The following is a 26,098-nucleotide window of genomic DNA, read 5'->3' as shown; positions in this document are numbered from 1 at the left end:
TCACTGACATTGTTGTGCTCTCTCTCACTCTTATGCGGTTGATTTTGGGGCGGTAGATTTGGCTGTACAGGGATGTAAGTATCACTGTAGGCGCACTCCCTCTCTGTTTCACCTCTCCATGCCCCGAAGCCCATTTGCTTGCGCTGACACACGTCTAGCTCCATTCTGTGGCTCTTCCTCACGCTGCCACTCATCTGCTTTGCCATGCATGTTAACATCCCTGGCCTGTGTTTCAGTTAACGCTCATGATTTTGGTGTGGTGTGTTTTAGTTTTCGTGGGAGGGGGGATTTGATGTCGGGTCTCCCTGCAGTGTGTGTTTGATCCGTAGAAATCGTGGTGTGTGTGTGTGTGTGTGTGTGTTGAGATTACAAGTCTCAAAAGTAACTTATTAAAAACCGTAATTCAGCACAGTTTTGCATAGCCCACTGTGACATCAATTACTCTCAGATCTGAATTGTTTGCTGCCTCCAACTAAATTCTTATTTTTGTTTCTCTTGCAGGGATACCAGAGGCCCAGCCATTACATCGCAACTCAAGGTAAACGAGTACGACTGAATTAATTGAACAAAAGAGCAAAAACTGACTGATGCTTAAATTTAATGAACTATATAATGAGCTAAATATAGTGTACCATAACAAATAATCAGTAAGTGGATTGTCGTCATATGTGGAAATTGCATTATTTTTTATCTGATACACATCTTAAAAAATGTGCATGCTCATAAAGTCAAAATTATTGACTGAAACATGCACCGGAAACATTAGTGTAGCGACAAACATAAAAGAATAGCATCTACGTGAACTAGTTTTATTTAAGTCAGAAATATTACTCAATATTGCTGCATCATCCTCAGTGTATTCATTTATACCAAAACTACTTTACACGGGTGGAATCATGTAGAAATATCTCTTCTCAACTTGCAAGCATTACTCATTTTATATACTACTAATACATTCTACTTTATTTATATCACAAAAGATGCCATGCAAAATCTGTCAAATGATGCAAATTATTTTTCCAAATGTAAATGACTGATATTTGACGGATATCAAATAAAAACATAGATTTAGAGAAATAAAGCAGAACGTTTGGCTTTCCCACAGGTCCTGTCCACGAGACGGTGTACGACTTCTGGAGGATGATCTGGCAGGAGCAATCGGCTTGTATCGTCATGTAACCAACCTAGTGGAGGTGGGCCGGGTATGTCGCTATACTGCCTGCTGAGGGGCCGTTGTGTGTTCTTGTGCTCTGTGATGTGACCTGTGTGAAGGCCCCTGCCTGCAAAACCCTTTTGAAGAGTAAGCCAGGACTAGTAATTCAAAAACGGCTGAATCTCACAAAGCCTGTCAGGAACAAGTCACATTAATAGCAGAAATAACAAACTTTTTTGACACTTCTCAAAGGGTTGAAGCATGTCTGTATTTTGTACATGTGTGCACGTCGTGGACGCTTGTTTAATTCTATCATTGTGCACAAGTGAGTGCATTTGAACTGATTCCACAGCAGTCTTTATATCATAATGCTCTTGGAGCTAATGATCACACGCATCTTAAAGCATTGAAGAAAGATTTCAGCTTGAGATTCGAGCATGCCATGAATTAAATCAGACTGCTGTGAATCAAGATGCATCTGTGTTGCTTGGCATCAGTCAGTAAAGTCACTGTATTCAAGACGGTTATTAAAAACGTGTTTGCATTGGAGTGCATGTGATTTGCTCTGTATTTTATGTTTGTTGGGTCTCATCCTCCTGTAGGTGAAGTGCTATAAATACTGGCCAGATGATGCTGAAGTGTATGGAGATTTCAAAGTGACGTTTGTGGAGGTCGAGCCGCTCGCAGAATACGTTGTCAGGACTTTCACTCTGGAGAGGGTGAGATTATTTTGTCCGTGTTTACAGTTTATTGTTAAAACCTTTTGTCTAGCATGGCAAGTGTGGCTAATATTCTGAACCCTGAAGGAAATATGTTTAATACACAGAGGTCAGAGTTATAAATATGTGACTTCGTTAGATGAAGAGTCTGTATCTGCATGTGTCAGATGCTGCAGGATCTTTTCTTTTCACTAAAATCACTTTAATTCATACATATACTTTAAAGCAATCGTTCTGTCCTCAAACCACAAATATACATGAAGTTACACAACACTGACTGTCTTCATGTTCAACACTGCGTCTGTTGTTGCAGTACTTCAAGAACCCCTGTTTAGTTTGTAAAATGCACTGGTGCATCTGTCTCTGCACTTGCTGTGATATTTAGTCATTAGTGAGACTTGAAATATCCAGTGTATTTGCAGGGAGGGTGGTTTTTTTGTGTAGAGTTTTTTTAGGTGTTCTGGTGTGTTTTGTGGATGTTTGTTCTTATTTTGGCAGAGGGGTTTTAATGAGGTGCGAGAGGTAAAGCAGTTTCACTTCACTGGCTGGCCCGATCATGGAGTCCCGTATCACGCTACAGGACTGTTGTCATTCATCCGACGGGTCAAGATGTCCAACCCTCCCACCGCTGGGCCTATCGTCGTCCACTGCAGGTACTGCAATGCATCATCACATCCTCGCTCCTGCACACACTGTACAGCCTGGAAATGCAGAGGTCATGTGAGCATGTATGTAGCCAGCTGTATTGAGATCATTTGCAGTAAATGTTGGCCTTTGGTGGAGTGTGAATAGTAGCAAAAATGAATCAAACATGGAAATTCATTTGTGAATGAAAAAAAATTTTTGCTAATGAAACGTCATAACTGCTTTGTACTGGTTTGAAGACAAGAAGGTGATTTTAGAATTCTTAATGTTATAAATAGTTCACCGAACAAAAAGTAAATTCACTGGAAATGTACTCCTCCCCTCTGTACATCCAAGATGTAGATGAGTTTGTTTCTGTATTGTAATAGATTTGGACAAATGTAGCATTGCATCAGTGTCTCAGCAATGGATGCTCTGCAGTGAATGGGTGCCGTCAGAATGAGAGTCCAGACAGCTGATAAAAACATAGTGAAAAACTACGTGTTTGTAAGAAACAAATCCATCAAGGTGTGTTTAATGGTAAACAGTGGCTTCCAGATAAAATGCAAGTCCATAATCCATAATATCGCTTTCTCCAGTGAAAATGTCATCTTGTCTGAATCAGTTGTGAAATATGCACAGACCAAGCAACAAAAGTGAACATTTAAAACGTCTTAAAGCTGGATGTGTTTCAGTTTTAGTCTTCTCCAGATGTTAACTGATGGACTGGAGTGCTGTGGATTACTTGTGGATTATTGTGACTCTCATTCTGACGGCACCCATTCACTGCTGAGACAGTGATGCAATGCTACATTTCTCTAAATCAAATCTACATTTCTGTAAACTCATCAGTTTATCTCAGATTGCCTGAGGGGGAGCATATTTTCAGCAAATGTTCATTTTTGGTTGAACTATTCCTTTATTGAAGAGTACAGCATCAGAAGAAAGATCCACAGCTTGACATTTTCTATCCTTTTCTTAAGCAACGCATAGTCGAATCTGGAGGTCCGTCTCAGTTGAGACTGATTCTTTTGTTGTAGATGAGAATGCATTGTCATTGGTTCATGACATCATTTCCTGTTCGTAGGGTCTTACCACAGCTCTTCTGCATATGCAAATGGTCTTGTGGTTGGTTCTTTATTTTGTCACGCTCACACTTCAGTTAACCAGCGTCCACATCTGACACTGTTGGCCAGTCACAGCAGCTCTTTGTACTCTTGGTTCTCAGCTCATTTAACACATCTGGCAGAAACAATTTTACCCTTAAACATTACCACGTTGCTTGCCGTTCATGCCCCAAGAACAGGATGTGGTCTCATCTGCATTGCTGCATGCAAAAAAAAGAAAGAAAAGAAAACAATCCCATGATGCAGCTTTCTTTTCCTTTCAACTGGTTGACAGTCTTTAATTGCTACTCTCTTTGTTCTCATTGCATTATTCTGCCGTTCAGTCAAACAGAAAACGTTTTGATTGCGATGATTGACAGTGATAACCATGGCAACTGAAAAATATAAAAATGTCAAAATATAAAACTTGTGAATCTTACAGAGTAAATGCAAAGTAAGTGACCTGCTACAGCAATATTAACAAGAAAAAGAAAACAAATCAGTGATGGATAACTAATAATAATAACAGATTTATTCTATTACATGTGATATATTTCTTTGTTCTTTGTTTTAATATTTTAATGCTTTAATTCTCTTGACTTTAAAGCAATGTGCACTTATTCAGAAGATATTAGTTGCTGTATTATTTACTTATTATTAGCATTAAAGAAAAAACATTTAATTTTTTTTATGATTTAAAAAAAAAAAAAACAGTTAAAATAGTTTAATAGTTCCAGTAGTTTATTTTTTTTTTATTATTATTTTTTTTATGGTATCAGAATCAGTGCTGAGAATTGGGAAGTTTTACTGGTAATACTAGAAATAGCACTACTAGAAACTAAATAACCAAATAAATTTTTCAATTATGAAATATGTCGTACAAATGTTTAATATTTTAAAATACAGATACAAAGACACTAAGCAGATAAAACCTAGATTTTAATACAATGTATTTAACATTTATGTGTATGCGCACATTATTGTATTATTGTAAAAAAAAAGATGCCTTGGAAATTTCATACAAAGGAGAGAACCACTGCTTTAGTTTAGACAGTTTACATGAATTAACAACATCTTTAACTTCATTTTCTTTACGGCAGTTTTTTGAACATCTTGACACAAGTGCTTTGTTCTCAATCCAAAAATGTCTTTAGACCCCAGTTTATGTGCATACTGAAGCTTTACAAACACTTACTCTGATAGCATTTATAAAACAGTGAGCCACTGCTCTCTTGGAATTGTTTGATCAGTGATGAAATCGATGTGAGACGGATGATGATGTTCTTCCCTGCTCTGTCCGTGTCAGTGCGGGAGCCGGCCGGACAGGATGTTACATTGTGATTGACATCATGCTGGACATGGCAGAGAGAGAAGGGGTGGTGGACATCTACAACTGCGTCAAAGCTCTGCGCTCCAGAAGAATCAACATGGTTCAGACTGAGGTGCGTTTGCATGCTTCAATCATGATAACGATTATGGTCCTCTAAGTACTCTTACACAGTTTCATTTAATTAAGCATGCAAAAACATATGCTTTTTCCATTACTGCCAGTACCTAAAAAGTGCATGTCCAGAGAGAGGCCTGCAGCTGCAGCTGCAACATGTATTGTAGAAGAAGGAAACCTCAGTCCTGACCACTAAGGGCCACTGTTGCATTTCTGCACTATTTACAGCAGCAGCAACAACAAAGCAGTCAGCCATACTGTAGTATCTGTCCTGCTGTTATATGGCACTTCAGAGTGAATTCATTCAGAGTTCCTTTAAAAAAATACAAATAAAAAAGGTATTATTTAATACAAGTGTTGCAGTTTTGCTACAGTGGGACTCTCAGGGTTACACATGTAATACCATCCTCTACATGTTAAGCAAACTAATAGATTTGTCAAAAATGAAAGCGCATGCACTGACGACACACAACCCCTGGTTTTCCCCTGGATCTCAGGAGCAGTACATTTTCATCCACGATGCCATCCTGGAGGCGTGTTTGTGTGGCGAGACGGCGATTCCCATGTGCGAGTTCAAAGCCGCGTACTACGACATGATCCGCATCGACTCTCAGAGCAATTCCTGTCACCTCAAAGACGAGTTCCAGGTACCTGACAAATGCTGTTGCTTATTATTCACGCCTGTGCCTTTCCTTCAGGACCCAGACTTTAAAGCGTTCTTGCAGAGTTTTATTCATGGTTTTTGAAGATGCACGCATGTCACGCAACCTGTTTGTGTTGGCATCTGGTTCATTTGACTAGTTTCTACCAAATGGCATACGATGCATGGCCTTTGACGTGAACAACAAAAGCAGCAGAACCAGCCCTCACCTGCTGTTGTCCACTCTCTCTCTCCTGTGCAGACGCTGAACTCAGTGACTCCTCAGCCTCAGCCTGAAGACTGCAGCATTGCACTCCTCCCTCGAAATCACGACAAGAACCGCTTCATGGACAACCTCCCGCCCGACCGCTGCCTGCCCTTCCTCATCACCATCGACGGAGAGAGCAGCAACTACATCAATGCAGCGCTCATGGATGTAAGTATGGCTTCCTCGCTCTCGCTCTCTTTTCCTCGTCTCCTTTATGTTAGACACACGCTCTGTTCCAAAACCTAGTGAGCTGCCAGTGGAGGTAAGATTTGAGGGTAGGCAACTTAACTTTGCTGCCTTCTGAGATGCCTTGTTTTAGTCCGTGTGTACCAGAATAGATACACACACATTTCTTTTAGCATTACCAATACTAAACGTTATAGTAAACATATTGATAACAACAGTTCAGCATGATAAAAGTGTAAGTACTTATGCTGTGGATTCTTGATGAAGCATGCTAACATCAAACTCTACTGAGTCAGTCCCTCACTTGTGTGTAGTGTAGATAGTAGACAGCGAGAGCTCTCATTGGATTTTGGAACGGAGCTACAGAAAGCTAGAGACAAATCCAGGCGGCAAGTCCTTCGAGTGGGACAGATGTAAGCGTGAGCCACTTTCAAACCTGTTCCAGTCGCTCTGTAACGTGGCGACAGTGGCATGTAGATCAGCGATACGATTATTTGTCTTGATTTAATAAAGCATTCAATGAGCTTCTTTTCAGTAGTGTAATTAATGAATTCTTCTTGATGGCTGTATGTGGTCCTAAATTGAACTTTCTTTCATTTGGGTTTTCAAAAATCGTAAAGTCCAAATTGTTTTAGTAACATGGGTGAGGTAAGTGTAAGTGTGAATCTCTTGCTTTAAAGTGTTAATTCTGTCATTTAGAATCGGGATGGTTTTTCCTTCTTTCTGTGGTAAACACCTGGAGATTTTTAACACTGTGTTTATTTCCATACAACAAAAGTGAGTGGTGACCAGTTACTGTCAAGCTATAAATAAAGGCTGAGAAACCACCATAAAAGTAGTCCATACTACACACTAATGCACTTTTAACTGAACAGAAGCACAAATTTGTGATCCGAATCTGTTCCTCGTTCATCATCAGAAGTCTTTCAGCTTGAGTTGTATGAACTACTGTTAGTGTGTTTTGAGCATCAAAGCCCTTGGTCACTGCATGCTTTCATTACAAGGAAAGTAGATGCCTGAAGATTCCTCCAAAACTCTCCTTTTGACCTCCACAGAAGAAAGAAAGCCAAACGGGTCTGAAATGACACGAGGGCGAGTGAATTTTCAGTTTCTAATTTGAGAATGCATTAGTTCAGTATCTAGATTGATCTGTGAGTGACAGTGCATCCTTCTCCTAGTGCTTCATTTGTCATGGCTGTGTGTGTAAGTACTGTAATGAATTAGCGATGTAGTGTAGAGCACTGTTTTCCTATGTGCACAATCGTCTGTATCTGTGAGAGCGTGTTCAGTCAGTGACATCCCACAGCCCATGACCTCTGACCCTGGGAGATGGTGATCACACAGCCATAATCAAACTCAAAAAGTTGTGATTTTAGAGGGTCATTTTAAATCGCTTCCTCGTACACTTCACAAACTCTTGGACTTTTTTTAACCAAGCCGTCAGAAGAATACCAGGTAATTTCTGATTCAGTTCTGCCTCTGTTAAACTGGATTTGTTTCGTGGCTTTAGTGGTATGTCAGCACTTTCCATTCAACCTCTCGATACTGGGTTTGCTACAGCATGCAGAGGAAAAAAGAATGCATTTATTCACTTGCAGAGATGTTCATGTATCACACTGACACATCGACTAAGACGCACACGCAGGAAACGACATGCGTTTACATCATTCTCTCATGTGGAACGCTCACTGTGGTCCTTGCATGATCATACACATTCACAAATCGGCCATCCTGAAAAAAAACGTCCCATCTTCGTCTTGGTTGTGCGTAAGTGTCCCAAAGCAGAGTGTTTGCAGGAAGTACATTATGTTCTATGTTATGCAGAGCTACAGGCAGCCGGCCGCGTTCATCGTGACCCAGCATCCGTTACCCAACACCGTCAAGGACTTCTGGAGGCTGGTGTATGATTATGGATGCACCTCCATCGTCATGCTAAACGAGATCGACTTGGCTCAGGTGAGATTGTGTTGTTGTTATTCTTGTTGTTAATGTTTGTGCAATGCATATTGAAGGAATGAGAAGACATCAAAGATCAGTTGGTTAGCGAGTGAAGTCAGTGGAAAACAATCTGTTTATGTTGAGCCAAATTGAATGTTTCTTTTGCGTTTACATTTCAGAAATCTGCTCACCCTCATCCCATCCGAGATGTAGATGAGTTTGTGTCTTCATCAGGTTTGGAGAAATGTAGCATTGCATCAGTGTCTCAGCAATGGATGCTCTGCAGTGAATGGGTGCCGTCAGAATGAGAGTCCAAACAGCTGATAAAAACATCACAATAATCCACAACACTCCAGTCCAATTAATGTCTTGAGAAGACAAAATAAACAAGTTAAGACAGGTTAACTTTAAACTGTTGCATATTTCTCACCTTATTCAGATGAGGTGGTTTTTCACTGGGGGAATTTATTATGGCTTATGAACTTGGTTTAAAGTTAAAACATCTAAATGATGGATTTGTTTCTTACAAACACACAAGATTTGTATTCTCAAGACATCAACTGATGGACTGGAGTGCTGTGGATTACTTGTGGATTATTGTGATGTTTTTATCAGCTGTTTGGACTCTCATTCTGACGGCACCCATTCACTGCAGAGCATCCATTGCTGAGACACTGATGCAATGCTACATTTCTACAAACCTGATGAAGACACAAACTCTTCTACATCTTGAATGGCCTGATGATAATGCAGCAGCAGGTGAACTGTCAGTGATTCTGTGTGTGTTTGATCCGTGTGTAATCGGTGTGTACAGGGTTGTCCTCAGTACTGGCCGGAGGAGGGAATGCTAAGATACGGTCCTGTACAGGTGGACTGCATATCCTGCTCTATGGACTGTGATGTCATTAGTCGTCTCTTCAGGATATGCAACCTGACCAGGGTGAGTTTTTCTGCATGTGTCTGAAACCCACTGATCATTTTGCACTGGTCTTGGGCAGAAGTGCATAGTTACATTGATCTGTGTGTGTGTCCTAAGCCTCAGGAGGGTTACCTGATGGTCCGTCAGTTCCAGTACCTGGGATGGGCGGGTCATAGGGAGGTTCCCGCCTCCAAGCGCTCGTTCCTCAAGCTGATCCTCCAGGTGGATAAATGGCAGGAGGAATGTGAGGAAGGCGATGGACGCACTATTATACACTGCCTGTGAGTACAGATGTACAGAGACCAAGAGCAGCTGTTTGTGTGTTAATCAGTAGCTACAGTTTTGCTTGTGGACAGACAGGAAGTCAGTATTTCCTGTCAGTGTATTGTCTGTAAATGGTTCACCGCTCTCACACTGCTCTCACTGGCATCAGATTTACCCACACACACACATCACATAAAAAGCTGGTCCTTTGACTGATCAAGTCAATCTACACTTTATTTATGAAGCATAAATAAAATGATGTATGCTCTATGCTTAAATTATTTATGCTGCATAAATAAAATTGACATATAAAATAATGTTGAAGTAATAATGGCTTAAATTCTGTTTAAAGGGATAGTTCACCAAATATGAAAATGCTGTCATCATCTACTCACCCCGAGATGTTCCAAACCTGTATGAATTTATTCCTTCTGTTGACCACAAAATAAGTTATTTTGAAGCTGCTGATTTACTTATTTATTTATTTGATGTTATTTTACCATTGTGGGTGAACTATCCATTTAATGCTTCATTAACTCTTGTACTGCATACTTTTAAAATGACAATTATTACAGAAATTAAATGAAAATGTATTATAGTTTAAATTTATATTACAGTAAATACAGTTAGCTAAACTTAAGAGTGACTTTTTTCTAAACTCAGAGTTTTATGTCTGTTCATATTTATATGTCATTTAAATATAGTAACTGCTGAATGTAATGACCAACTAAAATATATTTTGATTATAATTTATGAAATTCTAAGTTCTTTTTAAGAATTTCTATTGAAACTTGTTTGTCATTTGTATTTGTAATTAGGTGTTTTGTAAATTTGCAGTTTATTGCACTTAAGATTTAAAGATATATATGTTTTAATATATTAACTCTAAATTTAATATAAAATAACACGAGTTAAAATTCTAATCAAGTACTTTACATGTGCTTTAGTATGATCAACATATCAAAACACGAGAAAAGAATATGAAAGCATGATTTATAATGAACTTTAAAGTAAAGCTTTTAATTTGACATGATTACCAAGTGCATTTTTTTAAGTGTTCAGAAACTGTCCGGAAAGTGTTTCTCTTAAAATACACTTAAGTGACCTTTTTAATTGTTTATTTAATGTTATCTGCAAGTACAGTTTTTATGTACTTTTAAGATTTGAAGATCTGATAAAATAAAGCTCACTTCTTTTTTCACAAAAGTAACCCCAGCGAGCAAACCTGTAACCAGCATGAGACTAAAGATCTCTCTCTGATCTTGAGCCGGTTTCTCCATCAGAACTGAGCCTTCACTGCAGCGTGTGTGTAATGTAATGTGCGTCTGGATACAGGACGTTTGCACACACACACGTGGAGATGTGTGTTGGTGTGTCTCTTCACGTCTCTCTGTCTCTGCAGGAACGGGGGCGGCCGCAGTGGGATGTTCTGTGCCATCAGTATTGTGTGTGAGATGATAAAGCGGCAGAATGTGGTAGACGTCTTTCATGCTGTGAAGAGTCTGAGGAACAGCAAGCCCAATATGGTGGACAGCCCGGTATGAACCAGCATCTGCACTCACTGTGTGTTAGTCAGCCAGAGCAAATCACTTCAGTTTCAGCTCTAACTTTAAATCAAACCCTACAACAACACAAATGAATAATTATCTGAGTAATTACAGTGTAACAATGGCACCTTAAAATAAACCTCATTGTATTTTTGTCTTGAGAAATATAGTGTGCAATACTAAAAATACTAAAAATATCTTCCACTGGCAAATCCATGTTTCTTGCTTTAGTGTGTGAGCTGAGAAAAATTAATTGAACTGAATTTAAGGTGCATTCTCTGAAAACACAGCATCTTAAGGCAGTTTGTCCTGATAGAAGGATACCGAGATACTTTACTGGAAACAACAAAAACAACAAGTGATCAGGAAAGATAATTTTTGAATGCGTTGACTTTTATAACAGAGTCAAGCACTGACATTTCACTCATTCTTCCTTATTTATTGCAATCTTTCTATTTAGAAATTCACATTTGTATGTTAGCTGGCCATGTAGCGTAAGTAAGATGTTTATCAGGGCTCGATATGTTTCATGACAGCTTCACCATATCCTCTGCAGCTCTTCAGAGAGTCGGCCAGTGCTTCTGTCAAGCCCATATCTGCCTCCTCTTAAAGTCTGGAGCGTCGCTGTGTAAAGCTGATCATTTCCCTCTCTCTCTGCAGGAGCAGTACCGCTTCTGCTACGATCTGGCTCTGGAGTACCTCGAGACGTCGTAATGGAGATGTCATCTCATACAGACTCGCGTGTGTGTGTGTGTGTGTGTGTCTGAGCAGCACACACTCGGCTTATTTTACATGTGACACGGGGTGTGAGTGCCGTGTAAATGTCTCCATTCGTGCATATGTGTTGACTTTCATGAGATTCAAGTGCCGGCCACCTGGTCGAGGTCATGTTTTTTGTTTTTTCTATGATTTCGTGCAGCCATTTGAAACACTAAGCCCGAGCTGTTGCATGCTGAAGATGTTCTTTATTTCTTTGTGTCTATCACTGTTCCTGTTAATAAACATATATATAGTAGTACTCGTGTAAATGGACATTGTTTCGAAAGGGAAAAAAACAAACAAACGCGTTCGTCTATCGATCGAGAGCGTGAGACTTTGGCTCGAGAAGACTGCATTCCTCACTAATGGCTGGCTTATTATGTGTTCTTTTGTTTTTTGGTAGCAGACGATGACCATAAGCCAAAGACTTGTGTAAAAATGTCTATAGGGATGAAGCACATTGTTTGTATTTATTGTTTACTTGCATTTTTGAAAGCTCAAAACAATCATTATCAGTCCCCATTCAGCCGAAATTTTCACTGCAAATGCTCTTTGTAGATTTTTATGTATGAGAGATTTAAGTAGTGTTTTTTTTTTTTTGTATTTGAAAATTGTATTTCAGTTTGCTTTTGAAATCTTTTACATGCTATCGTGGTTTGTTTTACGTAACTGATTGTGAATTATTCCTTTGCTGAGGAGAAAAGAGAAGAGCTCTATTTTTTCTGATGTTTTCACATTTGTATTGTGCTGGAAATGAAAAAAGAAAAAAAAAAAACGCAAACAATGAAGTGTATGCATTCAAAATATATACAGTATTAGACTCTAGTGTATTTAGGATCAAAGCCAATTTAAGAAGAAAGATGCAGATGCAGTATTGATGCTGATCAGACCTTTTATAGAAAGCAAACAAAAATTTGTTCATCATGTGAAATAATAAGTTATGTATTTTTTGTCTGTAGTTGTTGGCTTTATGGCTGTATTACGATGTCAAATAGTAAAAATACTTTGAATAAAAAAAAGATATGTTAATGAATGTGTTTCCTCCCATTTGGAACAAATTGTTTTAAAATGTGGGTTTGTTGGAAATTTTGCGGTGCTTTCCCAGCTTTGAAAAAAAAAAGGCCACACAATATTGCTGTAAAAATGAGTCAGTGATGTTGGGTGTTTCAGTGATCTGGATCCCTTTTGTTTTGACTTACATTTGGCCCTGATGTCATGAAGTCAGGCAGAGGATGTGGGATTTGTGTATGTCATAGTATTTTTGCAGATACCCGGTGCAGCTTTGCTTAACAATGCGTTGAGTTGTGGTCTTCGAGCTGAACTCGGCTTCCTGTCCTCCTCCGCTGCGCAGGATGCCTCACAGTCTCGTTCTCCATCTGCATTTCTGAGCTCAAGGGGCGTCTGGAGGGGGCAAAGGGCATCCTGGGAGTTCCTCTGCCACCTGGCCCTAAATTAACCCTCTTATGGGACATTTTATGGATTTGCGAGGTACAGAGCCTCGTCTCTCAGCCCTTCCAGAGCTTTAAAAACGTCTCCTGGTAAAAGCACAGCAGAAGATGGCTACGACGCTGCATGAATTCACGCAGTTTCTGGATCCTAAAATGTTCCCCAGAGTGCTTCAGATCCAGTCAGGAATATATTATCAAGGTAAGAGTATAGCTCAGAATTCATCTGCTCCTCAGAGTCTGCAATTACGCATTTCCAACATTTTAAAACCTAGAAGCGCTTGTGTCCACTTATTGGTGTAGGTGAGAAACAGTTTGCCGCAGAGAAACATGTGGAAATGGTGAAAAATTAATGCTGATAATTCATAAGCTTGTTGTTTGTTTTTTAAATGCTATTTTTTTTTAATAAAGCGCGAAATAGGCAGCATAATCCTGTTACTCAATTTGTGTTGAAGCTTTGAAGACAGGCACTTTTTTAAATATGAACCAATAGCAGCTTTCTCAAATATGTCATAAAAGTATCCTTTTTAAACATTTAAGAAGTAACTCTAACTAGCAGGAAAAGTACTTAAATTATCAGTTGAAGAAACATAGTTAAATTCATTTTCAAACCACATGATGCTGAACGGAAACCCACTTCTTTCTGATCTTTTTCTAGTTCCTATATTCTAGGCTATAATATGTCTTTTGTGATGTCATTTATCTGCTCACAATAGCACTCCAGTGCTTGTGCAGAAATAGTTTTACTGCAACCAATACGAAATGGATTGGAATACTGAAAGGTTTGTAATGTATTTTAACATGCTTTAAACACTTTGACAATTTGTTGTTTTTCTTTTTCAGGCTGTGTGTATGAGATGTTTGGAAGAGAGTGCTCTCTTTCAACAGGAGATTTGCTGAAAATCATTGATATCACCATCACTAGATTCACTGCTCAGACCTCCAGCAACACTGAGATTGAGATTCCTGTGGAATATCCAGGTACCAGAGAGTGTGTGTGTGTGTGTGTGTGTGTGTGTGTGTGTGTGTGTGTGTGTGTGTGTGTGTGTGTGTGTGTGTGTGTGTGTGTGTGTGTGTGTGTGTGTGTGTGTGTGTGTGTGTGTGTGTTGTGTGTGTGAGAGAGAGAGAGACCCTGGAGCAGTTGCTGGGGTATATTTGTAGCAATAGCTAAATTATAGACTTTTCTTTTATGACAAAAATCATTAGGATATTAAGTAAAGATCATGTTCATGAAGATATTTTTGTAAATTTCCTACCATAAATATGTCAAAACTTAATTTTTGATTAGTAATATACATTGCTAAGAACTTCATTTGAACAACTTTAAAGATGATTTTCTCAATATTTAGATTTTTTTGCATCCTCAGATTCCAGATTTTCAAATAGTTGTATCTCAGACAAATATTGTCCTCCTAACAAACCATACATCAATGGAGAGATTATTTATTCAGCTTTCAGATGATTTATAAATCTCAATTTAGAAAAATTGACACTTAAGACTGGTTTTGTGGTCCAGGGTCACATATAAACTAACTATTTGTGTCTTTGTTTAGCAAGTGATCTGGTTATCATTGATTGAAATGCATCTGTTTGAATCAACGGAAAATAGCTAAAAGTGGTCAGTCTGTTTGAGAAGCACCTTCCACTGATCATTTGACATAGAAATATACAATTCATCTCTGTGTCATCAGTTGAACATTTATTCATGCATTTGTGTGTTGATTTATTTTAAAATGTATTAACCTTGTTTTGGTAATGATAAACAAAAGATTAAATGTTTAAATTAAAATGTTTTAAATCTTAGAAAAGCTCACATGCATTAAATAATTGCACATACATAAAACAGACTAACATCCAAAAAAAAATCATATTTTGAAGTATGCGCGTGTATGTTACTCACAGCCGTGTAAGATGTCGGCTTTACAGTTTGTTCAGTCTTTGTGGGTCCAAAAGATGTAATTGGAGGAAGTCGTGTCGCAGATCTCGTCATCTGCTCATCCATCATAATTTTGTTTTTTTAATGTTTTAAATAAATGTTATATAATAAAATAATTATAAGATAATCTGTTGCTTCTGATTATGCCAGTTCTGTCACATGAAATTCATTAAATTACAAATTGTAAGGTGAAATTTTAGAAATTTTCCTGCCTTAAATTGATTTATTCTTTTTATCTGTACACATTTTTATAACTCCTATTCTATTTGTACCTAACCACAGAAGACTGTTTCTTATCTATGATAGCGATGTTATCAATGTAGGTTAAAGTGATAGTGTTACAGCTCACTTCATGCTAAAATCGTCCCGTTTCTTCAGTCACAAGGGACTCAGCTGTTCTAAAAGGACAGTGAAGATCGTTTCGCTAGTGAAGAACAGTGACGTTTCAGAAAAGTGATTTTGTGATGTTACCAGCATAGCAGCTGTTTATGAGTACTTATAAAGCACATAATAATGCTTTATTCTGCTTCAGCATTTTTTAGATCCCTTAATCCACCCCATAACTAAACCTAACCACTACCTTACTGTTAATAAGCAACAAATTAGGAGTTTACAGAGGAAAAAGTCATCGTTAATTGTTAGTTAATAATGAGAATGAATCCCTAATCTAATATGTGACTCAAATATCATTGTCTTGAAACTGATGTGGACAGCAGCTAATATGCAAAGAGAGAATTTGAGCGAACTCACTGCTACGTTACCAGATCCTTCTGTCTTTATGATCTGTGACGTTCAGCTGCTCATCATAACCATGAGGTTGTTCTAGATAGGGTTTTCCATGACAATCTTAGCCGAATGTAGAAGTGATATTGCTGGGATGTCTTAAGGACAAAAAAGGTCCATCTTTACGTGGATAAGTCAGATATAGTGGACAGTGGCCAGAGTTGTTTTTCTTTTCCATTGGTCATATCTTACAAGACTTTGACTGATGCATCATCCAAAATAAAAGAGGTATAATGCCCTGTTAATGACTCACTAAAAAACCTTGTGTGTTTGTATTTTTTTATTTCCCACATTCACCACTTTTGGTCCTTGTAGTGACTTAACATCGGCTTTGTGCTCTATGTGACAGGATTGTTCAAGCTAGTGGCTGACAGTCAGCCGTACCAAAGCATACAAGAGATAGCTGACTCAGTGAAGATCAGCTCCCACAGACTGTCCCAGCCGGTATTCCTCAGCGGTTCGGAGATTCAGCCGGCACATGGCGTCATACGGGACGGAGACAGCTTCAGAATCACTGCCGTCACCCGTGAGCTCAGCGGTGGATGTGTGCAGTGTGAGCTGCTGCACAGAGAGCCCAAGTTCTGCTTCAGCCTGAGCTTCTCCCAGCAAGGCCACTTCACAGAGTGCCAGGATGACCAGTTTTACACCCTGAGAGAGATAGCAGAGTGGAAAATCTCCAAAGGCAGAAAGAGGACTGTAACCGAGGTCAAAACGCTGCCCAAAAAGGACTTCTTGTTCTCAAATTTGCTGGAGAACGTATTTGGAGAGCTGAAGCTGACTCCTGTGTATGAACTGAAGGCTGTGACACGACGTGAGTATGACACTAGTTTCATTCCTGTACTAGTAGTGTACACAAATATTGTTAATAAAAGTATTATAGCCCAACATCCAGCAGCCAATCATTTTCTTAATCTATAATTTTTGTCTTGTTTTACTGTAAAAATATCTGAACATCCTTAAAAAGAACCAAATGATTCTATATATATTAAGAGAAATTCAATAAATTAAGGTCATACTTTATTTTAAGGTCCTATTTTCAGTATTAACAAACCATTAACTATTACTTTTGCCTCAGTAAACACCTAATTTGCTGCTTATTAATAGTAAAAGTTTAGGTATTGGGTAGGATTAGGGATGTATAATATGGTCATGGAGAATATGTGCTTTATAAGTACTAAGAAACAGCCAATATGTCAATAATAGTCATGATAATAAACAACTAGTGAGAACTGTTCCCTACACTGAAGTTTTACCGAAATTAAAATCAAGAAATTATTTGTCAGTAGTATGAGAAAAAATTAATTTGTTTACCCCTTTGAATGACCCTTGGCGCATATATATATTTATTTATTTTTTACTATAAACCTTAGTTATATTTCTGTGAGAGCAGGGGATAATAGAATTCGTTTTACTTTTTAAATTTATCTTAAGGACATTTAGAGATTTATGGTATTTTCTATTTGTTAACAGTCAACTAAATTAGTCACTGATAACTAAAACTAACTAAACTAAGACTGATAAATACATTTATGAATTTCAGTTAATGTTAATTTCAAACATTTGCTAAAACATTATTAAAATCAAAAGATCTATTTGTTCAAATTATGGACCTGAGATACCATAAGCTAACAATGAACAGCATCAACAAAAATTAGTAAATGCTTTAACAAATAAATTGCTCATTGTTATTTAATGTTAATTCATGCTTTAACAATTGTTAATAGAATACCAGATTTAAAAAAAAAAGTTAAAATTACAGAGTTTTAGGACTAGTCTATGTTTTTGCTGTGTGATCCAGTCATTGAAGATGAATTAAAAAAAAAAAACCTAGGAAAATCATTTTATTCATGAAGGAGTAGAGAGAGTTCTTTGTAAAAATGTTTATAAATCAATTTGTACATAGACCATCACATTCAATTCAGTGGAATAATTACACATGAAAGTGTTAGTAAGAAAAGTGGTAGCTGGCTTACAGAAAATACACGTCTCATAGATAAAGCCCATTGATAAAGGTTTTTCCTCTTTTAAACTTGGACCCTTTCTTCCCACAGTCAGTGATAAAATTCTGCTTATCCCATCAAATTTGGACGTGGAGGTGGTGGACGTCACTGAGCAGTTTGATTGTGACTCCTTTGTGCAGCCTCTCTCTCTTATGGATGTTTTCAAGAGTCCTCCAGAGCTTTTTCCTGTGCTGGCCAAGTTGTCATGTGAAAGACCTTTCAAGCTTTCTCCAGAGCTGGAAAAGCTTTTCAATTCCAATCAGGTGATCATTCATCATGCTTTCTATGCAAAACGAATACTGGCCTCGGAAATGGGTCATGAATCAACGAGACACTTTCTTATTCCGGAGTCCTACAATGGACGCTTCAAGCGGCGGCCGCGCCAGTTCCCCACCACCTACGATCTGGAGCGAGCACGCAGCGAAACTGAGCAGATACGTGTGGTGGCCACCAGGGATTTTGAGTCTATGTACAACGGGCTAGCTTCTGTAAGCACTGGAGATGAGTTTATAGTGACCAAAGGCAAAAGCTGTGCGCTTTCACACAATGGAACCATGAGGGCAGCTGATGCTTTTCAGTGTCTGAAAGTTACAGGGACAAAGGCGAAGGACCTTGTGCGCCTCCCCATGTGTTTGGAGGGGGGATTCATGGAACTGGTTAAAGACAAGCGTCAATACACCATTGGGGAAATATGCCGATGGTTCCCTCTCCCCTTCAATGTCAAAGTTTCTGTGCGAGACCTCTCGTTGAAGATGGACGTTTTGGCTGGCGTGCCCGGTCTGCACATTGAGGAGGAGATCTCTGACCCTTGCCTCCTCATTTCAAACACTGAGCTGTCAGAGATCAGGGAGGTGCCAGTCAATCGCACAGACTTGATTCTCAACATAAAGCAGCGCTGGGATGGCCAGAGTCCAGTATGTAGTGGGAATTCAGTCATTGAGGAGATCTCAGAGGACTGTTACTACACACTCAGGAGGTACGCCTTTACTACCATCACACCCCCTCCACGACCTCCCAAAAAACCCAAAGACCCTCCACCTCGACCTCCCAAGATGCTGTCGTCCAGATCTGAGAGTGCAAACAGTGAAAGCTCCAGCTGCTCTCCACAGGTAAACTGTATTTGGTAACACTTAAGGTGTCCTTGTTGCACGTTACATGAACTTACTCTTATAATAACAATAAATTATGCATTATTACATGCAAGTAACCTGAAGCCAAACCCTAATCCTAAAGCCTGTGTAATACTTTCCACATGCGCTAGTCCGCTTGGGTCCGCTATGGTATGCATGATGTAAAAATCGTCATCAGAGAGTGTGCGCAGAGGCTCTGCATGGACATCTGCGTGCCTCCCATTTTTTGTGACCGTGCGGACGCAGTAGGCGACTGCGCATACCTATACAATTTGGTTAGTGGATTTTGCATACCCGAGCCACTCCCCCGTGCATATGGTTATAAATAGGTGACAGATGCATCCACTCTTCAGATTTTTACTTCGGAGCCGAGTGGATGATAGTGCTTGATCTCCACAAAGCCCTTTTACTCATCTGGCTGGAAGTAGCTATTCCTTGATGGCATTACGGTGCAAACAGCAGTGTCCCTGTCATCAGTGATTCCCCTGTGGGGTTCTTCTGAATGAGAGGTTTGTTTATATGAGAGAGTAATTGTTGGTTTGTTTGTTTTTTTTTATGCCATTTAGTCCTTGCTCTCTTGGTTGCAGTCGTTACCTGTCCTCTGTTGACAGACATGATCATTGTCATCAGTGTCTGGGCATCCATCATGACTTCCCACCTCTGCACCACCGCGGGTGCGTCGATTATCCCTTTGGTGCCACTCATACTGAGCTTGCGCTGCTCAACCCATCCCGCTGGCTCATTCGGACAGTTCCTGAGGGGTGCCAGAAGGTTAAATCCTCCTAGGCCACCTCTGGTGCCCTCCTGGTATCTCTCTACTGTCCTGGCTGGCCTTCAAATGGATCCCTTTGAGCCACTGGACTCAGTTGAGCTTAACTTCCTGTCTGCTAAGACAGCGCTCCTGATGGTGCTCACTTCCATTAAGAGGGTCGGGGACCTCTCCAGGGCCTGTCTCCAAGCAGAGGGTGGCCCACAGTGTAGTGGATGCCATCGCCTTGGCCTACCAATCCCAAGGCAAGCCGTGCCCCCTGGGGGTGTTGACTCCTCCTATGCGCTGGAGCACGGGGCCACTCTGGCAAACAAAAAGCTGCAGGCGGGGTGACACCAAACACCTTTGCGAGATTTTACAGCCTCCGTGTTGAGCCGGTTTCTTCCCGTGTGTTGGGTAACAGGTAGGTGGCGGGAAGAGCCGGCTGGTGTCATGCTTGCTGTGCCATTCCCCCTCACCCGGGGATGCAAATGACTTTTCCTCTTCCAGCAAGTTCCCCGGTCAGTGAACCCTGGTTGAGTATCCTCCAGCACCCCCGGCAGACAGACTGGGTGGAGCAATCTGACGCCAGGCCAGGCTGGGTGTCCATAAGGCTTGATTCCCTGCGGGCAATCCCTTATGTGTATTCATCCACAGTAAGGTTTCCCTCTCTGTGAATCAGTGTCTTCCCTTTGACAGACCACTCTGTCAGTCTCTGCTGGCAGCTGCTCCTCCCTACTCCTAGGTAGGACCTGCCTCAGAGACCCATTCCATATGTAGTACTGCCCCAAGCCAGGGTCAGTCCATATCAGTGTCTCCACATGATACCTCCCTAAGGGCATGATGTGGTCTCCGTAGATTCCCCTTCGTTACTGCCAAGCTGTAAACGGCAAACAGGAAATGCATGAAGCACCTTTCATGAATGTCAAAATCCCTTCTCTTAAGAATTTTTTTCTGTAATAGGAACAGCGGCTTGGCTATCTCCAGCAACGATGTACTCACCTTTTGGTCCCTTCGGGCACCAAGGTTAGCGAATTTGCACAGGGGCATTTTGAAGGTTACGACCTTTGCGTAGCACTTGTCTGACACACGGCTGCTTGTCAACATTTGCAGCACAACAGGGTTGTGACGGGGTTTAGGTTGTGGTGCTTTCCATGTGCCCCCTATGTCTTCACAACATAACTCGTAGTAACCGACAGATAGGGAACGTCTCGGTTCCCTAATGGAGGGAATGGAGATGTTATGTCCCCATGCCACAACCTCGAAGCATCGCTGGTTGCCAGGGACAGATTCTCGGCTCCTCAGCATAAAACCTGAAGAGTTGATGCACCTGTTGCCTATTTATACCCGTATGCATGGGGAGTGGCTCAGGTATGCAAAATCCACAAGCCAAATTTCATCAGCATTTCCTCTTAAAGTCAGAGAGGGCTCCCAAGTGAACCACATATGTCATACATATATATATATATATATATTAGGCTATTACATTAATATAATATAATATAATATAATATAATGTAGTATAATATAATATAAATATATTTTGAATATTGCAATTCCTTATTAGAGATAAACCTACATTAAATAGTAATCAATTATACTAATAATGTCATGTGATATGGTTCTCAACTTCGTGTGACTTCCTCAAAAAGCAAAACTGAAGATGCGTAATACATACACTAATATTGTGGTTTAGATTTTAACAGATTAGAGATAAGTTTTGCGCAGAGATGCAAAGGATATGTTATAGTTACCAACATTTAATATTTATATAACACAGAAGAGAATATTTAACACATGCTTAAGGAGTGTATTCATCATAAGTGAACAAGAAGCCAGAGATCTGCATTTAAGAATCAAAAGAGTTTTTTTTTTTTTTTTTAGCAAGACAATGGCCCAATGCACATGGTTAAAAATCCAGAAATACTTGTAAAAAAAAAAAAAAGCTCAAGCCATTGCTGAAATGATCTGTGAATAGTCTATATAGTCTATCCACCAACAGTGTTCATCTCACCTGGTAAAGCTGGAGTTCATCATCAAAAGCTTTGCTACAAAACAAAAAACACATCCACACTGATTTAACTTTGTAAATGTGATCAGAATATATTCAGAGACCTATACATATGAAACAAGCTAAATACGCATGCAGATCTGCATTTTAAATGCACATTTCCTTCATTTTATTTTCAGTATTATACAAGATAATGAATAAACACAAATATGGCAGATGGCTCATAAAACTGTTGTAAGCGCCTCCTAGTGGATTATTTTACTTAGACAATGCAATAAAAACTTAACCAATCAATCAAGATATTATTTTACAGGCCAACCTCACAGACATTGTAAGGGGATGTTATTGTACATAGTAAGTCATGTAGAAAGACATAACAGGGATTTATTTTAAAAAACTGTATAAAACTAATTATTGCATTTTATGCCTGGCCTATAATGACATATGTGTCACATTAATGTAGCATTTACATATACAGTATATGCTGCTATAACGCTTACATTGCAAAGCGATATAATGACATAGGCCTAATAAAACATCACATAAATACATATTGAATGTGTTGACATCATAGTTGAATTAATTGAAAGGAGACGCTTTCCTCAACAGGTTTTGCTGTTGTTTATTTGTTTTAGTACTATGTTCACCAATAGTATCTCTCAAAAGTTCAAAATCTGCTATTTGATGATCTGTTTGCTGATGATTTGTACTAGGAGTGTTGAAAAGACTACTTGTATACTTTTGAAAATAATCCCAAAGCCATTAAAAAAAAAACTGTAATGGAACTTTTATATTCACTTATTATATACCCTGTGTAATTTCATAATGTTCTGTCATCCCTGTCACAGAGTCTTTGTGTTGAACCTTTTAAGCAAGATGACTTCATTCAATGCAGTGATTCAAAAAATGGAAATGACATCAAGATTCCCATTAGTCCAGTCACTTTTCCAAGACCTACCCTGCAGAAAGGTAGGAACATTCTGCTACACCCCTCTTCAGTGTTTATCCGCATGTTAAATGTGAAGTGTGTCATTTCAGCATCACTAGCATCAACTGAAAATGCAAAATTAATGATAGTTTTCAAACAGGTTAAAACTGTCCTACATTTGTCCTCAGATCATTTCTCAAATGTGTCTAATTGTTTTTATAAATCTGACCATTGGTGTACACACACTTTAAAGGGTTCATCGGATGCAAAATTCACTTTAACATGTTGTTTGAACATAACTGTGTGTTGGCAGTGTGTGTACACAACCACCCTACAATAATAAAAATCCACCCAGTGCTTTTTTTTTTAATTCCTAAAATAATATCCCCTATCTCAAATCAAGCCGTTCTCATCTTCTTGTCTGTGTGATGTCACACGGACCCATGCCCCTCCCACGATTGTTGATTGACACTGGTGTTTTACCTTAGACCCGCCCTAAGTGAGCTGTTATCATGCCACCATTGTTTCACCACCGGAGCAGATGTAGACAAGAATGACTCCCAAGTGATTGAGGTGTTCTGTTGTTGATGTAATAATGAACATAGCAGTCATCATTTATTCCCGACATCTGATCCGCTGAAGACGCCGTGGATTACGTTTGTTTGTGAAGGGAATGCACCTTCCAATCTGCCTAAATGTGTTTATGTTCACGCAAATCATTCGTGATCCAGCTTCACTTACAAAAGGAGCGAGTAAAAGGTTGTCGTTTTTTCGCATTTCCTAATAATGTGCTGCTTAGAAAGTTTCATGGCTAAAGTGAACTACTGCTCGTCACCCCACAGAAGAGAGCAGAGCTCATCAGCATTTAAAGGAACATGCAACAAAACAGGTTGCTCTTTTTTAACCAAAGCATGTTATAGACTTTTCTGATGACCCTAAAGAATCATATCAACTTCCGATGACCCTTTTAAGATCAAATCTGTGCCTCTGCGTGTTTTATAAATGAGGCCCCTGAACACTTGCACTGCCACTTTTAAGGAAATCCACCCACTAACTGCTTATTTATAATTAGCTCTACATATTTAGGCTTGACATGAGAAGGTATTTAAAGAAAAAAAGAAAAAAAAAGAAGAGGTTCACACTTCATCTTTAACAGGCTGTGTTTTAAAGCTTGTGTCCTTATGTCCTCAGCTAAATTTTGATTGGCCGTTTGTTTCCCCCTCAGATCTTTTCAAGGGCCGCAGTCTGGACAGCATATCCATCACAAAACATGATGACGACGATGATGTGCATGATTATGAATATATCGATGAAAATCAGCTTGACAGCATAAGGAGTTAATTAACAAACATTAACACAGGAGAAGGAAAACCAATGACACAATATGAAGAGTATACTATGAAGTTCACTATGGCTGTGTTCCAAAACCGCTTACTTTAATTTCACATGATGAGACTGACATGGCCAAAGTCTATTTAATAATCACGTAACAAATCTGATGGAATGCAAATAATTTATTAGGTCCTTATGAGTCCTGTAGGAGACATGGCTTATGACTGGAATTAAAATTGAATTCAAAATGTATTGGCGTTGGACAAAAATGCAATAATGACAACAAAGATTTTAGAAATGTTTTTTCTCTTGCTAAGCCTCTGCAGATAAGCATTTATAGGTTTCCTGCATAACCCCCCGTGTCTCTCCATGCTGCAGCTATATTTGGTGGGAATGACTTATGGATCATCCACTCGCCAAAAAATTTCCAAAAAGCTATCGCTGGGGTGACGCTTTTATACCCTATTTATTTAATGGCTCATTTTAGTACCTAAGGTGTACATATTAGAACCTTTTAAAAGGGTACTGCCACAGTGACAGCTGCTTTTAAGAAATGATGCCAGAGGAAGCGATCTTTTTTGTTAACTTAAGTATATAAAAAAGGCTGTTTTTTTGTACAGTCTGGCTATATATAGAATTGAAAGTGGGTGTATTTTTATATTATTTTGGGGAGGAAGAAACTTTTTTTTTTTTGCAATTTGTCTAGTTTACTTTGAATAAATGAGATGACACATACAAACAAAAAATCAAAATAACCTGGACTGAGACTGGGTGTTTTCATTTATATTGGTTAATATTACAAATAGTAACTTGACAAAAAAATAAATAAAATTATGTTAGCCTGGTAATCACTCTACAGATGTGTAACGATTTTAATTTGCAGTAGTTATGCTCTACTACAAGCAAACCAAGAAGCTCTTTGTGCAACATAATGAAATCATGTGAAATTATTTCCCAGCAAAATTGTACATTGCACGATCTACCCTGATCACTGTTCACTTTTTCATTAACCCATCAATGTACTGAGCCACAAATGCATGTAGCATGGTACAAAAAAAAATGTAACCATTTAAATCAACATCTTTGTAGAGACGGTCAGTTTGTATTATTCCTGTGAGGCTTGAGATGCTCTTTGGAACATCTGAAATCACAGAACATTGCTCCAGTCCTGCTGTCACTAATGAGATAGTTAACCGAAAATAAAAATTCTCTTATCATTTACTCATATGTGTCATTCCATGTTGATATTTTGAATAGACTTTCAATGTATGAACAAAAACACAGAATGAAAAAGTGTGTGAACAATGACAGATGATTTGTGTCCCATTAAAGCATGAAATACAAAGACATTCTCAAATTAAGTTACTTTTTCAGTTGTATGTAATGGATACCTCTCGATGTTGGCGTGAAATGAGCAGCTGCTACATATGCTGCTGAGTTGAGCAGGCCCTGTCCCAAACACACCTCAGGAGACGAGGACAGCTTCTGCCTACAGCACACAGTTCAAGACGGAAAACCTGACTGATTACAACATAAAGCACCTGCCAAACTGAATCTTGAAGAATATCCACACATATTTGCTTAAAGGAAATGTCATTGAGCAACAGTTTGAATGCTTTATTAAGTGTATATATACAGTACATACATACGATTTATACATACGACTAAAATCTGTGTCGCCAGAGTTTCTAATGTGCTGCAAAGACTACAGAAGAACACAGAAAAGAGCAATGGTGAGCAAACAGTCCCTTTGCTTAATTGATAAGATGTGCTGTCTCCACATCATTTTGGGGAATATGAGCTGAACACAGGCAGTGTACGCTCTTCTGTGTCAGCCGGGACACAAGGATATGTTTTCTATGTATATTTACTCTTTGATTTGAATGAAAACAGCGCATCAGTGCAGTGCGGCTGGCATAGAAGAGCGTAATGTGTAAACGTTGAATAAAGTCATTATTTTTATTTTCTTCTCGTACAAAAAGTATTCTCGTCGCTTCATAATGTTACGGTTAAATCACTGATAGCAGATGGAGTATTCTGATGATGCTTTTCATACTTTCCTGGACCTTGACACTGTTATTTATTTGGCAGTCTATGGGACAGTCTCAAGCCTCCCTGTTTTCATCTAAAATATCTTAAATTGTGTTCCGAAGACGAACAAAGCTTTTTTTATTTTTGGGTCGACATGGGGGTAAGTGATTAATGACAAAATTTTCAT

At 39.0% G+C, this 26,098-nt stretch overlaps 2 protein-coding genes across 2 annotated transcripts in view; both read left to right on the top strand.

Moving 5' to 3' along the window:
- LOC109051605 (receptor-type tyrosine-protein phosphatase kappa-like) overlaps positions 1-12,596 on the top strand; it is a 151,815-nt gene extending 139,219 nt beyond the window's left edge. Inside the window, 13 exon segments of the mRNA XM_042746354.1 lie at positions 502-538; positions 1,106-1,174; positions 1,177-1,202; positions 1,756-1,872; positions 2,371-2,525; positions 4,909-5,044; positions 5,544-5,693; positions 5,949-6,122; positions 7,965-8,096; positions 8,893-9,018; positions 9,115-9,278; positions 10,664-10,799; positions 11,469-12,596. Coding sequence (XP_042602288.1) covers positions 502-538; positions 1,106-1,174; positions 1,177-1,202; positions 1,756-1,872; positions 2,371-2,525; positions 4,909-5,044; positions 5,544-5,693; positions 5,949-6,122; positions 7,965-8,096; positions 8,893-9,018; positions 9,115-9,278; positions 10,664-10,799; positions 11,469-11,522 — 1,476 coding nt within the window. The 3' untranslated portion in view covers positions 11,523-12,596.
- A 145-nt stretch (positions 12,597-12,741) lies between these two features.
- On the top strand, positions 12,742-25,105 carry LOC109051647 (protein THEMIS-like). Its single transcript, XM_042746355.1, has 6 exons — positions 12,742-13,214; positions 13,856-13,993; positions 16,081-16,542; positions 17,783-18,840; positions 22,469-22,589; positions 23,774-25,105. Exons 1-6 carry the CDS (start codon positions 13,124-13,126, stop codon positions 23,887-23,889), a joined length of 1,986 nt encoding a protein of 661 aa, XP_042602289.1. The 5' UTR covers positions 12,742-13,123; the 3' UTR covers positions 23,890-25,105.
- The last annotated feature ends 993 nt before the right edge of the window (positions 25,106-26,098 follow it).

This window comes from Cyprinus carpio, chromosome B20 (genome assembly GCF_018340385.1).
Source record: "Cyprinus carpio isolate SPL01 chromosome B20, ASM1834038v1, whole genome shotgun sequence".
Classification (NCBI taxonomy): domain Eukaryota; kingdom Metazoa; phylum Chordata; class Actinopteri; order Cypriniformes; family Cyprinidae; genus Cyprinus; species Cyprinus carpio.
This window is presented reverse-complemented; position numbering and strand designations above follow the sequence as displayed.